General features: G+C 37.8%; 2 protein-coding genes across 2 annotated transcripts; one reads left to right on the top strand and one right to left on the bottom strand.

The window, feature by feature from the left end:
* Nucleotides 1–1,255: 1,255 nt before the first annotated feature.
* LOC109705549 lies at nt 1,256–4,640 on the bottom strand (the record flags this gene model as incomplete). The annotated part of the gene is made up of 5 exons (XM_020226276.1): nt 4,287–4,640; nt 3,756–4,196; nt 2,918–3,255; nt 1,480–1,691; nt 1,256–1,401 (listed from the first exon to the last, which is right to left on the bottom strand). Coding segments are annotated over exons 1-5 (1,369 nt in total), but the record flags the coding sequence as incomplete, so codon positions are not given.
* Nucleotides 4,641–5,511: 871 nt separating this feature from the next.
* LOC109705548 (acyl-coenzyme A thioesterase 13-like) lies at nt 5,512–8,340 on the top strand. The gene is made up of 3 exons (XM_020226275.1): nt 5,512–5,722; nt 6,580–6,723; nt 7,841–8,340. The coding sequence occupies exons 1-3, from the start codon at nt 5,534–5,536 to the stop codon at nt 7,982–7,984; spliced, it is 477 nt and encodes a 158-aa protein (XP_020081864.1). The 5' UTR covers nt 5,512–5,533; the 3' UTR covers nt 7,985–8,340.
* Nucleotides 8,341–12,691: the final 4,351 nt, after the last annotated feature.

Here is a 12,691-nt window from a genome sequence, read left to right as displayed (position 1 = left end):
GTAGAATCACAACAGTACGATCAATAGAGGCAGTAGGACTTGACTTGGGATTACGCTCTTTCCTTGTTGTCTCGCTCAATGGTTTCGACTAGGGGTTCCTTGAGTACTGCGACGGTCAGACCCCTTTCCTTTCTTTATTAGGGATTATCTGTGGCAAGAGGTTTCGTTTCCCACTTATACTATACCAGCTTCTTTCCCTACCACTGCTATTGGCTAAACTAAAGGGATTGATTGGCTGTCTTACGGGCGTGGGTCACACATCTCAAAACCCTACCCCGAATACATTCTCTATGAAGCTAAGCTGAAAGGAGAGTGATCGTTGGTATCGAATCTAAACCAAGGCGTACAAAGACCAAGGCTATCTTTCTTATCACCACTCTCTTCCCTTATAATGCACTAACTATCTAAATTAGACAAATTCATTTTAGGTTCACAAAGAGCCAATAAAGAAAAGGAAAAAAATCTTTTTTCTTCAAAGGAGCAAGAGTAACATTATTTCGTACCCCCCGGGCATTCCAGAATAGACACTTAATCATTTAGGAGAAAAATAATCAGTGGCTGCCAGGATGAATCTGTGTCCTCGCCTTGAGGGTGGCTCAATAGGCCCGATCACATCTGTTCCCCATGCTGCAAATGGCCACGCGGGGACTGTGGGGTGTAAAGGACTTGGAGGTCGATGAGGTATTTCACAGCTAAGAGCAAAAGTCATAGGGACAGCGGTACTTCACTGGTCCCTATGACTATCATCAAAGTACAGATGAAGATGCGTAGGCAACAGATCCCTAGTCTTAGAGCTAGGACTTTTACAGTAAGATAGGGTACTGCCGAATCAGTTAATAATCCCATTTGAGCTCTCCTTTACGGAACGTGGCTACCCTAGCTCTTGCCAGGACTCCGACTCTTTCTTGCTTTCTGATCTATGGAACCCTGTGGAGCACTTTTCTTGCCCTGAGACGAGCCTTGATCTTGGGAATGGTTGACCAACTCACTAAAATCATGAGGAGCTTTCTGTGGGAGAAAAGTGATTGTACCAAAGGCCTTCACCTCATAAGCTGGGGCAAGGTCACTAATGCTACCAATGCTTGATAAGGACTACTCCTTATTCCAGCTGGCTTATTAAAAAAAAAAGCAAATTTCTCCATCGTCGTCAAGTAATAATAGCAGTTCAACATGGCACAAGCCACTGGGACATCCGTCTTTTCAGCGCCTAGTTTTGATGGTGAAGGCTTGAGTTCTAAAAAAAAAAGGAGAGTACCATAACGAGAAGAAAGCGAGATGCATAAAACAGGCGATTCCTCCATCACAAACCGGAAACCAGATGACGCACTAACGAAACCAAGCTGCATGAACTCAAGAAATAAAGAAAGAGACCAAATGACCAGCCAAACAAAGCTTGATGACCTAAAAACCATTCGAGAAGCAGGCCAAAAAGTAGTTAATGTTGAAATATAAAGGCTATTTGCATCTCTTTTTCCTTACCTGGAAGAAGGGAAAAGCTGATGAGGCAAAAATTTAGGTATTTTGCCAACTCTCCGCATGTCGTCATAAGGCAAGTTTTTAACCACTATGATCTTCCACAGGCCAACAAAACCCGAGCCATCCATTTTTAAGCCTTCTGATAACAAGGTCTGCAGAGTACTTTCATCCAAAAACATAGCAAAGCAGACATTTTTCTTTGAAAGTTGCGTAATCTGCAAATAAATTAACAAAATTAAATTCAGTGGCAGGCAGTCTATCGCAGAAAACTAAGCATCATCAAATGAAGTCCTAAATATATAGCATGTATACATACAATGATTCACTAGATAAGGGATAAATGGTGTTCTCTAAGAAGGAATATATTGGTGGTTTACAAGACAAAGAGAATAGGAATGAACCTCACCAACTTCAAAAAATAAAGGCTCTAAATTAACCTGCCAGGTTTCTTTCTTTTTTTTTTCCTTTTTTCTCTGTTGAGATAAAAAGCTCCATTATATACACGTTTCATCACAACTCTGTTTCTACCACCAATTTTAGCAACATATATATATATATCCTTTGCTACAATTCAACATAGGAATCAGAATATACAAATCAGGTAAGGTGATCATTTGTTTCAGAGCTACATGTAAATAAAGCAACATATATGAAATCTTGATGTACCTGGAACTAACAAATGTACCAAATTAGTTATAAAAGATAGAATTGTTAGTCTAAAAGCAAGATTAATGGTAAAGTCCAATTGTGAAAAAACATCTACATTTTGCAATTGCTTCACTAAATTTTTGACAAATAATTATTGATAAAGTGCCAAAAAACTTCAGGGTTCAAAAGAAAAAAAGAGGGTTTTTCAGTGACAGAGAATACATGTCTAACCAACAGAAAGCTCACTTAAGTGTATCTGTAATCAGACAGAAGCTCAAAGGACTCGAACACAAAGTAATAACAACAAATACATCTACTCCATCAGATACTCAACAAATGTATAAAAAAGAGCAACTTTAAGAACTTCTCTATTCATGGCAAAATCTGATGTTAAAATAAGTTAAAAATGTATGAAACTGACCTGAAGAAAAGACCCGATTCAGGACGACTACCCAAACTTTAGAAGTTTTGATATTGCTACTTACCTCTCAATTCATTTGATTTAAATCATTTGATAGTCTTTCCTTACAAACTTTGGGTGTGCCCTTTGTTTCAAAAGGAATTGAATCACATGAAAGCAAACAACACATCTAAATGTTGTTATATGGAAAGAACACCAAATGGCTCAAATCAAATGAATTGAAAGGTTGGATAGCAAAATCAGACTTTCTAAATGTCTGGGTAGTCGTCACGTAACGGGCAATAGTTTAGGTCAGTTTGTGAGTTCTAGCTTGAAATTATTACCATTGTATATTCTACAAAAAACTATGTAATTTATTAAGATACTTGTTACCTTTTTACCAGTCGGTGGTCTCAGATGATCCGAATTCCCGAAAATGCAAGACGATACAACGACATGGCATTTGCTCATGTATTCTCTATCTTCTTTTGAAAGATCAAACCCAGTTCCTTCTATAAATCCACAATTGATTTTCTGATCTCCAGCATGATATGACTTCTCCCTTTCTTGAAGACTCTGATGGCCGGCGAATCTTGGTTCCCAATCTTTCGATCCTATCGGTTGGTTTTCAACGTCTGTATACTGCAGAGAAAATCTGGCAAATTTTTTATCCACAGAAGGCTCTACTAGTTGAGCTGTGGACTGCAAGAACTTCATCTCACAGGTTGAACCTGATTAAAAAGAGAAGGATAAAACAGGTAAATTAGGCATTAAGGAAAAGAAAAGAAAAAAAAGGCTTGTCGCATTGAGAAAGGTACAAATGCTACCAATTCTTAAATTTCAAGTAGCCATATTACTGTAGTGTGGCTAAGAGGTCATATTTAGCAAATGCTGCAAACTTTGTAATAATACTAGCTACAAACTCGCATAAGTAACAAAAAGTTAAGAACATACAGATATTAAGTCCTTAACTACAATGCACTTTGACAAGAGTACCTGAACTTCTAATATTTTGATTTTACCGCATCACCTTTTCATTTCTTTTGACCACCAAGCTCTATTTGAACTTAACAATGTCCAGTAAAACAAATACGCAAATTTTAGTCAAAGATAACAACCTTTAACTGTTTCCATGAAAGAAATATATATAGCAGAACATACTGTCAAATAACACAATACGCCACTAATTAACACCACAACTATATGCAAAACTAGTAGTTTAACAAATCACCCGAAAATTTGTGCCTTTTTGGTTTTCTCTTCGACCGCGACTTCCTCCGAGAACCAGAACGCTTCACATTATCACCGCTTGTGCGATCACCGTTCTTCTGCGTACCACCTTCTTCGCCATTAGCAGAGTCTCTTTCCAATGCACTCACGAAGGCATCTTCTCCAACCTTATCCACATCATCACCATCATCATGGTCCACCCCAACACCACCATCATCATCATCAGCAACATCATCGTCACCATCATCATCAACATCATCATCATACTCGTCATCAGGATCCATCTCCTCTGCTCCATTAGACAATCCTTCTACATTACCACTAATCCCTTGCGCACTATCCCCGTTATCCCCAATCTGATCTTTCCCAACATTTTGCCCTAACGTCATAACCAACCCCATCTCCCTCCTCCCACCATCGTCCTCCTCCCCGAGCCCTTTCTCTACGCCAATCCCAAAAACTTCTCATTAGATTGAATGAAAGGGACGAACAAAGGACCTAAAGACGAGACTATGGGGCTAGGTTTTCGTACCATTGTGGCGGAAGAGGCGGCGGCAGCCGAGGAAGGCGAGAAGGGCGACGAGGGTGAGGGCGACGACGAAGAGAGTGGCGGGAGGGGGGCGGCGGAGGCGGTGGTGGGGTTTTCCGGCGCGGCGGAGCCTCGGTGGGCGGTGGTGGACCTGGCCCTCGATCGGAGGGTGGTGGTCGGTGTGGGAGCGCGACGCGGATCGATCTCCGCCCCCCGATTGCCGATACAGGCTCATCGCCGCATCGTTCGAGCTCGCTCGCTCTACAATGGGGATCGATGAGAGAGAGAGAGAGGGTTTAGGGTTTTGGAGGAGGCGACGAAGAGGAGGGAGACGACGAAGGGAATTTGTAGTAGATGGTGGGATAACGAGTATTTATAGGTTCATTGTTGGGTAGGTATTGGGGTAGATATTATCGTAAGCAAAAGTGAGACAACGTCCATGGTTTCTTACGTGAACCCGGTCTATAGACCGGGTTCGTGAAAACTCTAATTTAAAGGTCTTAAAATCTAGAAGGTAACAGTGTATAGTTTTATCCCTCCTTTAACATTTTTTTCGAGTAGATACACAGCTCCCCAGTTTTAAAAAAATTTCAAATAAATATATAAGCTTAATACTTTTTTATTATGTTATTAAAACTTTACTTTTTTTTGTAATATTTCAATAGAATAAACCAAATCTGATGTATTTTATTAGTTTAGAATTACGGCGTCAACTACTTTCACTTTCATACTTAGTTCTAAAACACTGTAAAACTTGGCCTTGATTTAGTTAAGATATGAATTTTACAATCCACTTCAACATACTTCTGTCGCAACTCCTTCACTGTCAATATTATTTATAGTTCTCAGCGAACTAGGTCGCGCATTTGTTTTGATCGAGCTCGGAGTTGAAGGACTGAGTTCGTGTAACAGGAGTTTGTCGCTCGACTTCTTTGGAGCTCACACAGCCCACGCAGGAGAACTCGTGACTTTGCTCTCGACAGTCGCAAAGTCGAGCTTTGCCCTACGGACGGAAGTGGCCGAGCTCGACGGAGTATAGTTCCGTTTTACAGAACACTCTTTAGGCCTTCATAGAAACATAAAACCATAGTAAGAGAGCATGCCTTTGTGGACCCGGCCCACGCAATAAATTGTACCTGGGCCGAATTTTGGTAAATTACGGCCCAGCCCAACTATTTAATCATAATTACATATATACCCCCCAACGGATTTTGTCGTTGTTAACGGATCTTATCCGTTACGGATCGGCCATGGATCTCGATGCGGTGAAGCGCTCCCTCGAGCTCGATCCCGATCCCTCTTCGTCCTCCTCCTCCTCCTCCCCTGCGGCGGAGCTCCCACCGAGCTTCTACGACGCCTTCGTCCTCCATGGCCTCCGCATCGACGCCGCAGAGCCCCGCCGCGTCCTCTGCTCCCTCTCCGTCCCCCCTCGCCTCGCGGTATCACCCCGTCCCGGGATCAAACGCCCTGTTTGGTGCCCTAAATCTTCCGATTCGGTATCCTTGTTGTTTGGAGTCGCTAAGGCTTGGGGTTTCGATCGATTGTTGGAAGGATGTGGTGGGATTTTTTGCGATGCGGTTAATTTTTATGTTTTGAGGTCGTTTGATCCTCTGCAGCAGTAATTTGTACTAGAGTGGTTGGTGATTAGAAAACGTATGGAGTTTATGCTGCAGTGGAGAGTAGTTCGGCGACCAGAAGCAGTTCCTGCTTCTGCTTTTGAGGTTTCGATTCATTGTTGGAAGGATTTGGTGGGATTTCTCAGACGATTCCACTGCTTCTGCTTTGAATTTTAACTGCAGTTATATGTGATAAGAGTGTTAGGTGATCAGAAAATTGTGGAGCTTCTGTTGCAGTGGGAAGTCGAAAAAAAAAAAAAAAACGTGATTTTGGCGAAAATGGAAGCTCCAATTTGGAACTTTTGGTTCTCCTCCAGAGAGAAGCTTTAGTGTAGAGCTTATGTTGTAGCGGGAAGTAAAAAGTGTGATTTTGGCAAAAGCAGAAGCTCCTGTTTCGAAACTTTGGTTCTCCGGCCGAAAGAAGCTTTTACGGGCCACTTAATATCGCGTTTCTGATTAGTATTATGCCCTAGCCAATACATTGAAATGATTCCTTTTTATGTTTCTCTGAATAATTTAATAGGATGGAGTTCATTTAAACCTCAAATTATTCCAAACAAAAAGAAATTCGCCTGTAAATGAATTCAACTGAGTTCCTCTGAATTGATCTTGCTTGAATTCTGTATAAAACTTGGTTCCAAACATGGCAAACAGAGTGTAAATCTGGATTTTTTTTGCAGAACTCGGAAAGCTACCTCCACAGCGGCGTAATTGCGACTTTGGCGGACGTCGTGGGCTCCGCCGTGTTCTATAGCAGCGGGTTTCCAACCAGCGGTGTCTCCCTGGAGATCAGCATCTCCTACTTGGACGCTGCATTTATTAATGTGCGCGCCTTATCTCTAAATTGCGGTTCTCAATGTTAGCCTTATTGTTAATCAGTTGTTCGACAACTCATTCTGAATAGAATAGGATGACTTTTAGATTTTCTGAATTCAGTTGGCTCAACTTTTGAATTAGAATGAGTATAATTTATTCCTAAATTGAATGAAGTGCGCACTTCAATTTGATGTTCTTGGCTTTATGTTCAAAATGCTCTGCAAAACTGAAGTTTCATTGAATAATGTCTTTATTAAGAGTTTAAACTTTAAACCTGGGAGGTAGAGACATAGGTGGAAGTGGGAATGCATGATTTGTTTAGATGCTGTGTACCAATTATCTTAATCTAGCACTTCATATGCAGAATATAATATAACTAAGCAGAATATAGTATACCTGACTGAGAAAGTCTTGTAGAGGGTTTATTTGGGTAAGTTGAAACACCTCAACCTGTTAGTTTGAACCCCTAACTATTCTATTGTAATAATTGGGTCTTTAACCTTTGCATTCTGTTGAAATCTTACTCTTTCGGTTAAATTCCGCCATCAAATTAGACAGAAATATTTATATAGATGGTGCCAACTTCTGGATTTCCCATGCATCGCTTAAATTGGCATTTTCAGCCAGTTTACATGGAATTTAGTGAAAAGGTAAGGTTGCAGCAAAATGAATACTGCTATATTACTTTGTCGTGTCGTATTATTTTCTGAACAGTTAATATTCTAGTTCATTTGTGATACGGACGGTGGAAAGGAAAACAATGACTCTTTACTTTCTGCTGATTGTGGTTTTGAAAACTAGCATAGATAAAGTAAATCATGGCACAAGGGTTCTTGTGTGTCATAAAATTCTGAGGATGAATTTATTGAACTATATAATCTAAGATAGTTCATTTCCTGTAGCCTGATGCTTGTTGGCTTTATTGAGCAATTATTCTTGTTCCGATCCTGTTTCTTAAGTAGTTTTCTCCATATCAAAAGATTTTATTTCCAAATTAGCCTTTGAACAGTTTTTTTTAATTCCTTCTTTTTCTCTTCTATCTAAGATTATTGTGAGTCTTATACTTAGGCAGTGTATCTGATGATTTGACTAACATCAGAATATAAATGACTACAAATTATGCAGGAAGAAATTGAGATCGAGGCAAAACTGTTGCGAGTCGGAAAAGCAGTTGGGGTCACCTCTATCGAGTTCAGGAAGAAGAACACGGGGAAGATAATAGCCCAGGCGCGCCATTCCAAGTATCTCGCAGTTTCTAGCAAACTGTGAGGCCTTCCTTTTACGCCTTGTATTGATGATTCACAAAGTTGAACCCTATTACTCCCAACTAGATAGATTTATTTGACCTGCGTGTAATTCACAATGAAAAGGCAATTATTATGTCGTATATCGATAGGGATGATGATGCTTTAACTGTAAATCCTGCTACATGACCGATGTTTTTGGGAGGAAGTTACAGTTCTCTCATCAATGAACCAATTATCATATATGGAATCATATCTTATGCAAGACCATAAGTTTACTTGGTACTGTGTCCTGTTAAAGTAACAGATGTAAACATCACAATTTTTTGCTATTCTGTGGTTAAGTAAGGAAGGTATTTTTCTGAGACTTGTGCCGTATAATGCTTGAAGTATTAACAGTGAATCTCCTCAATTCACACAGAAAAGTTTGTCAGTGTTCTCAATTTTTAGTTCTGCCACCTTATCGCGAAGTCAAAAGATCTTGTGCTGCCATTGGAACTGAGAGATTGCTGAAATATAATTGATTTTGTCTATGTTATTTATTCAAACTTTTAATACAGTTTCTTCGGTTGTATTTTGTATCCTTGTTAAACATTATGCTATAAGCTGGTTAGATGATAATGTTGCTAAAAGATACAAAGTTTTCGAGTAAAGCTGGAATACTTGTTTGTGTTATTTCCCCGAATGGGGCATTCAATTGATGATCGACGCTGTTAAATGCAATCTGCTTTATTTTTAACTCCTTAAGAATCGAATTTTTTGTGATTTTGTGAACTTATTTGTTTGGTGATAAAGTGGTATTAAATTCATTTTATATTAGTCGTTAAAAATTATCAATTTTGAAACCATTTGTATACTAGCCATATGATGCAAAAAAAAGTCGCAAAATTTGAAGATGCCGATCATCGATCAGGATGTCTTGGAAGTGTTCTATTTTCTCTTGGAAGTGTTCTAGCTTTACTCCAAAGTCTTTTGCTATTATGAAATCAAGAATTATTTATCAAGTTAAAAGTTCATATCCTCAAAAAAAAAAAAAAAAAAAAAGAAAAAAGGAAAAATTCATTGATCTATTTTTAAATCACCCTCAGTTTTTGTCATATTAAACCATTTTTTCCACTAATTGTGGTCATAATATACTAATCAAAAGCACCTTTTTTATTTTTTTTTTAGAAAAAATAAAGGTGATTATATTCTATGAAAATAGGCTAAAAAAAAGAACACATCAAAAGAGCATTCAAACTCCTCTAGAGGAGGGAAGAGTCAAGAAAGGGACCCTCTCCCGTATCCAACACTCCATTGAATAATTCTATGTTGAATTTCTTCATGTGGACCCCAATAGACTCTCATTATTATTCTCTTTCTTTTTCTTCTTTTTTCTTTTTTCTTTTTTTTTTTGATTCTGTATACAGGTCTTTGTATGGAAGATTGACTTGAAGTTGGGATATGAGTTTCAAATTTAAGCCGACACGAGTGTTCAAATGTTGAACATAATATGTCTCATTTTACATGAATCCGAGACCGGACGAGTCCTAAGTTTAAACGACAACATAAATTCGAATGCCGACCTTATTGTTGGTATTTATATTGACTTAAGGGGCCAGCATCTTGCCTTATGGCGGAGAGTCAGGTTGTGTCTAGTCATGTTTGATATTGCGGAAGGTCGAATTGGATCGGGCCATGTTCGAAGCAGCGAGAGACCGGTTGGGCCAAGTCACAAATTGAAACTCATAAGCACTATGCTTATATGTTTTAAATGAGTTGATTATATCTTTTTGACACTCGAACTTTTAGAATTAATGGTTAGCGTCAATGGTCTGACAATTTAGACATCAAACATCGGACTACTGGTTATGTTACTATTGTAGTGCTTGGAATTAGATTTTTTTTTTTTTTTTGGGAACAAGTCCACAGGCTCTACCTATTATTCATCTTATTACATTTATGTTATTACTCTAAATCATTCTATTTTTAAACGAGTATGCCGTGTAGATCGATGTTTCCGAACCTATTTACCAGTAATGTGGCGTATCAACCAACTGCGCTAAATAGTAATAGTAAAATAAGAATATCATATGCTAGGAGGAGACTTTTACTGTACTTGGTATTTGAAATGATGCACTTTATTAACTTACTTTTGACCTTTTGCTTGAACTTGACCTAACAGAATCAAATGATTCTGATATTTCCATTTCACACTTTTCATGCCCACCAATGCTGCTAATTGCTTTTCTTTTTTTTCTTTTTTCATACTCAACACTATGATTTTACCTTCTTTTTCTTCTATACCTCTACTAGGGTTAAAGTTCAATCTGAATTTGAATTTAGTCCTCATATTTTTAATTGTAATAATTTAGTTGCTGATATTTGGACACCCAATTTTAATTTAGTCATCAAATTTTGTATTTAAATCATATCCTAATCATTCTGTTTTCAAAGGATTTAATTATTGCGCATACTAATCAATGCTTCTTAGAGTCCATTTGACTTTTCTTACGCTTCTACTTTCACCAAAAGCAAATTTTAGCTCAAGTGTTTAACAAACTAGAAAAGTTAAAGCTCTTACTACAATAGGAAGCAAAAAATAAAATTTTAAGGCTCGGCTTTGACGCTACTCCAGAAATAAAGCTATTAATATTGCGGTTTGTTCTGATACCGCTATTCTGATAATATTTTACAAAATAGTACTACATTCTAAAGCGCGAACAAACAATTACGTAGTGCGCCCCTTAGTTCTAATAAACAACAATTAAAAAGTCGCAAAGTTTAGCTTAATAAAGACCACAAATGATAAAACAACTATGTATTGCTACTCCCTAATAATAAGTAGAGAGAGAGAGAGAGAGAGAGAGAGAGAGATTCAACCTTGCACTTTAATTATTCGACTCTTAACACATCACATTGTAATTCTAACTCAAGCATAAATTAAACTTGTATTAACAATAAGATAATGTTGGTTATTGCTAAATGTTAAAATAACAGTACTATTATTGTACATCGAGATCCTAAAACCCATATTGTTATTATTATTAATTATCACCGTCAAACACGGCGTGTCGCGTCCGCTCAAACACACACGCAGGCACAAGCACAAGCACAAGCACAAGCACAAACACAAGCACAAGAAGAGTGATCACACCCATTAATTAACTAAGATTGGGGAATGAAATCTCTTATTAATGAATGATAGAAATTTGGGTATAAGTTACAAAATCTGAACTTAAATAAAAATCCAGTCAAATGTTGGGCATCTGGGAACTGCAGAAAGAAGTGACATGTGCTGCCAACTTTAGGCCGAAAAAGATCCTGCAACTGTTTGGGATTTGCAGCAAAATACATTACTTGCAATATAAAAATATTTTATCAATTTTTACAAGTGAAAACATATTGTGCAGATCATATTAACTCTGTCTTAATACTAAACATAATCTTAATATTTCACATAATGCAAATAGTTCAATAGGGTAGAGAATCAAAGGACTAATAATACTTACTGTTAGATATGACTCAAAATCTATTTCGTTGGATTTATGACTCGCCAACAGCTTTGCGGTGCGACCAAATTGAGAAATTAAATTGTGAAGGGAAAATAAATGTCTGTGCTGGATAGCGAAGGGCTCGGGCCGTCAAGCCCGAGCCCGTAGCCCACCACTGACATTCGTCAGGGGGTGCGAGGGTGCGGGGGGCGGAGGCCCCCGCGGTACGGATCGGATCCGAAATTCGTTATGAATTTTTTCTCTTCGTTTTTGCCCTAGAGGCGTGTGATCGTGGTTAGTTGTAATCTGAAGAACATTATATTCCCTTTTGTTTCGATAGTGATGTTCTCTCCTCCCTCGTCCGTGGTTTTTTTCCTGCAAAAGATTTTTCACGTAAATCTGTGTATTCTTTCATTTCTGCTTATGATTTGATAATTTTGTGTTCGTTATTTCGTTTTCGTTTGTGCGTTTGTCGTAACACTTACTAATATGTTCAATGTAAACAAATCCTATGTATTCATAGAATAAAACATAAATGGCAAATATTATTTCTTTATTATTAATAGTATTTTAATTTTCGCCGTGTAGCAATCAATAGAAAAGTTTTGGACCAAATCTTTAAGACCTAATATTACATAAACTTACATGCATTCAGAAAAAAGAAACCGTAAAAAAAGGATTCATAAAATTTTTATCTTTTTTTTAAATGTTAATTCGATCAGACATTGCTAGCTGTCAATTCGATCAGACGTTTGATGCTTCAGTAGAAGAAAAACAGCGTGTCTAACGAGCGTACCCTAGTACTTGAATTGAAACTTTTTTTTGTTTCATTTTTTTTCCTTTTTTTTTTACTTTTTTTTGTTATGTGTTTTTTTTTTAATTTAAATATTTTTTTTGGTCTGGTTTGGAGGTTTCTTTAGTTTATTTTTGTAGCTTAATTTATTTTTTTTAATGAATGAAGTATGTAGTATATTTTTTTTTTTTTTGAAGAAAAAAAATGTTACTCTTTTTTTAAGCACTCCTAAATAAGTAAGCTGGACATTGTAAGGAACATAAGACCATTATTCCTACATTACATGGTCATGAACTGGTGGTAGACCCATTAACTATTCTCAGTCAACTCAGGCCCCTCTAAATACTCTCTCTCTCTCTCTCTCTCTCTCTCTCTCTCTCTCTCTCTCTTTTCAAGTGTTTTTGTCCACATCTCTCTCTCTCTCTCTCTCTCTCTCTCTCTATTCAATGTTCATCTTTCCAAGGAG

The sequence above is a fragment of the Ananas comosus genome, unplaced genomic scaffold (genome assembly GCF_001540865.1).
Source record: "Ananas comosus cultivar F153 unplaced genomic scaffold, ASM154086v1, whole genome shotgun sequence".
In the NCBI taxonomy this organism is placed as follows: Eukaryota; Viridiplantae; Streptophyta; class Magnoliopsida; order Poales; family Bromeliaceae; genus Ananas; species Ananas comosus.
The sequence above is the reverse complement of the archived record's forward strand: the minus strand, read 5'-3'. Positions and strand labels throughout refer to the sequence as shown.

What these genes read in the sequence shown, in the direction of transcription:
- LOC109705548 (XM_020226275.1), top strand. Translation starts at nt 5,534, where the DNA reads ATGGATCTCGATGCGGTGAAGCGCTCCCTCGAGCTCGATCCCGATCCC. An exon ending in CCGTCCCCCCTCGCCTCGCG is followed by an intron (nt 5,723 to 6,579) that starts GTATCACCCCGT and finishes TTTTTTTTGCAG; the next exon opens with AACTCGGAAAGCTACCTCCA. An exon ending in TGGACGCTGCATTTATTAAT is followed by an intron (nt 6,724 to 7,840) that starts GTGCGCGCCTTA and finishes CAAATTATGCAG; the next exon opens with GAAGAAATTGAGATCGAGGC.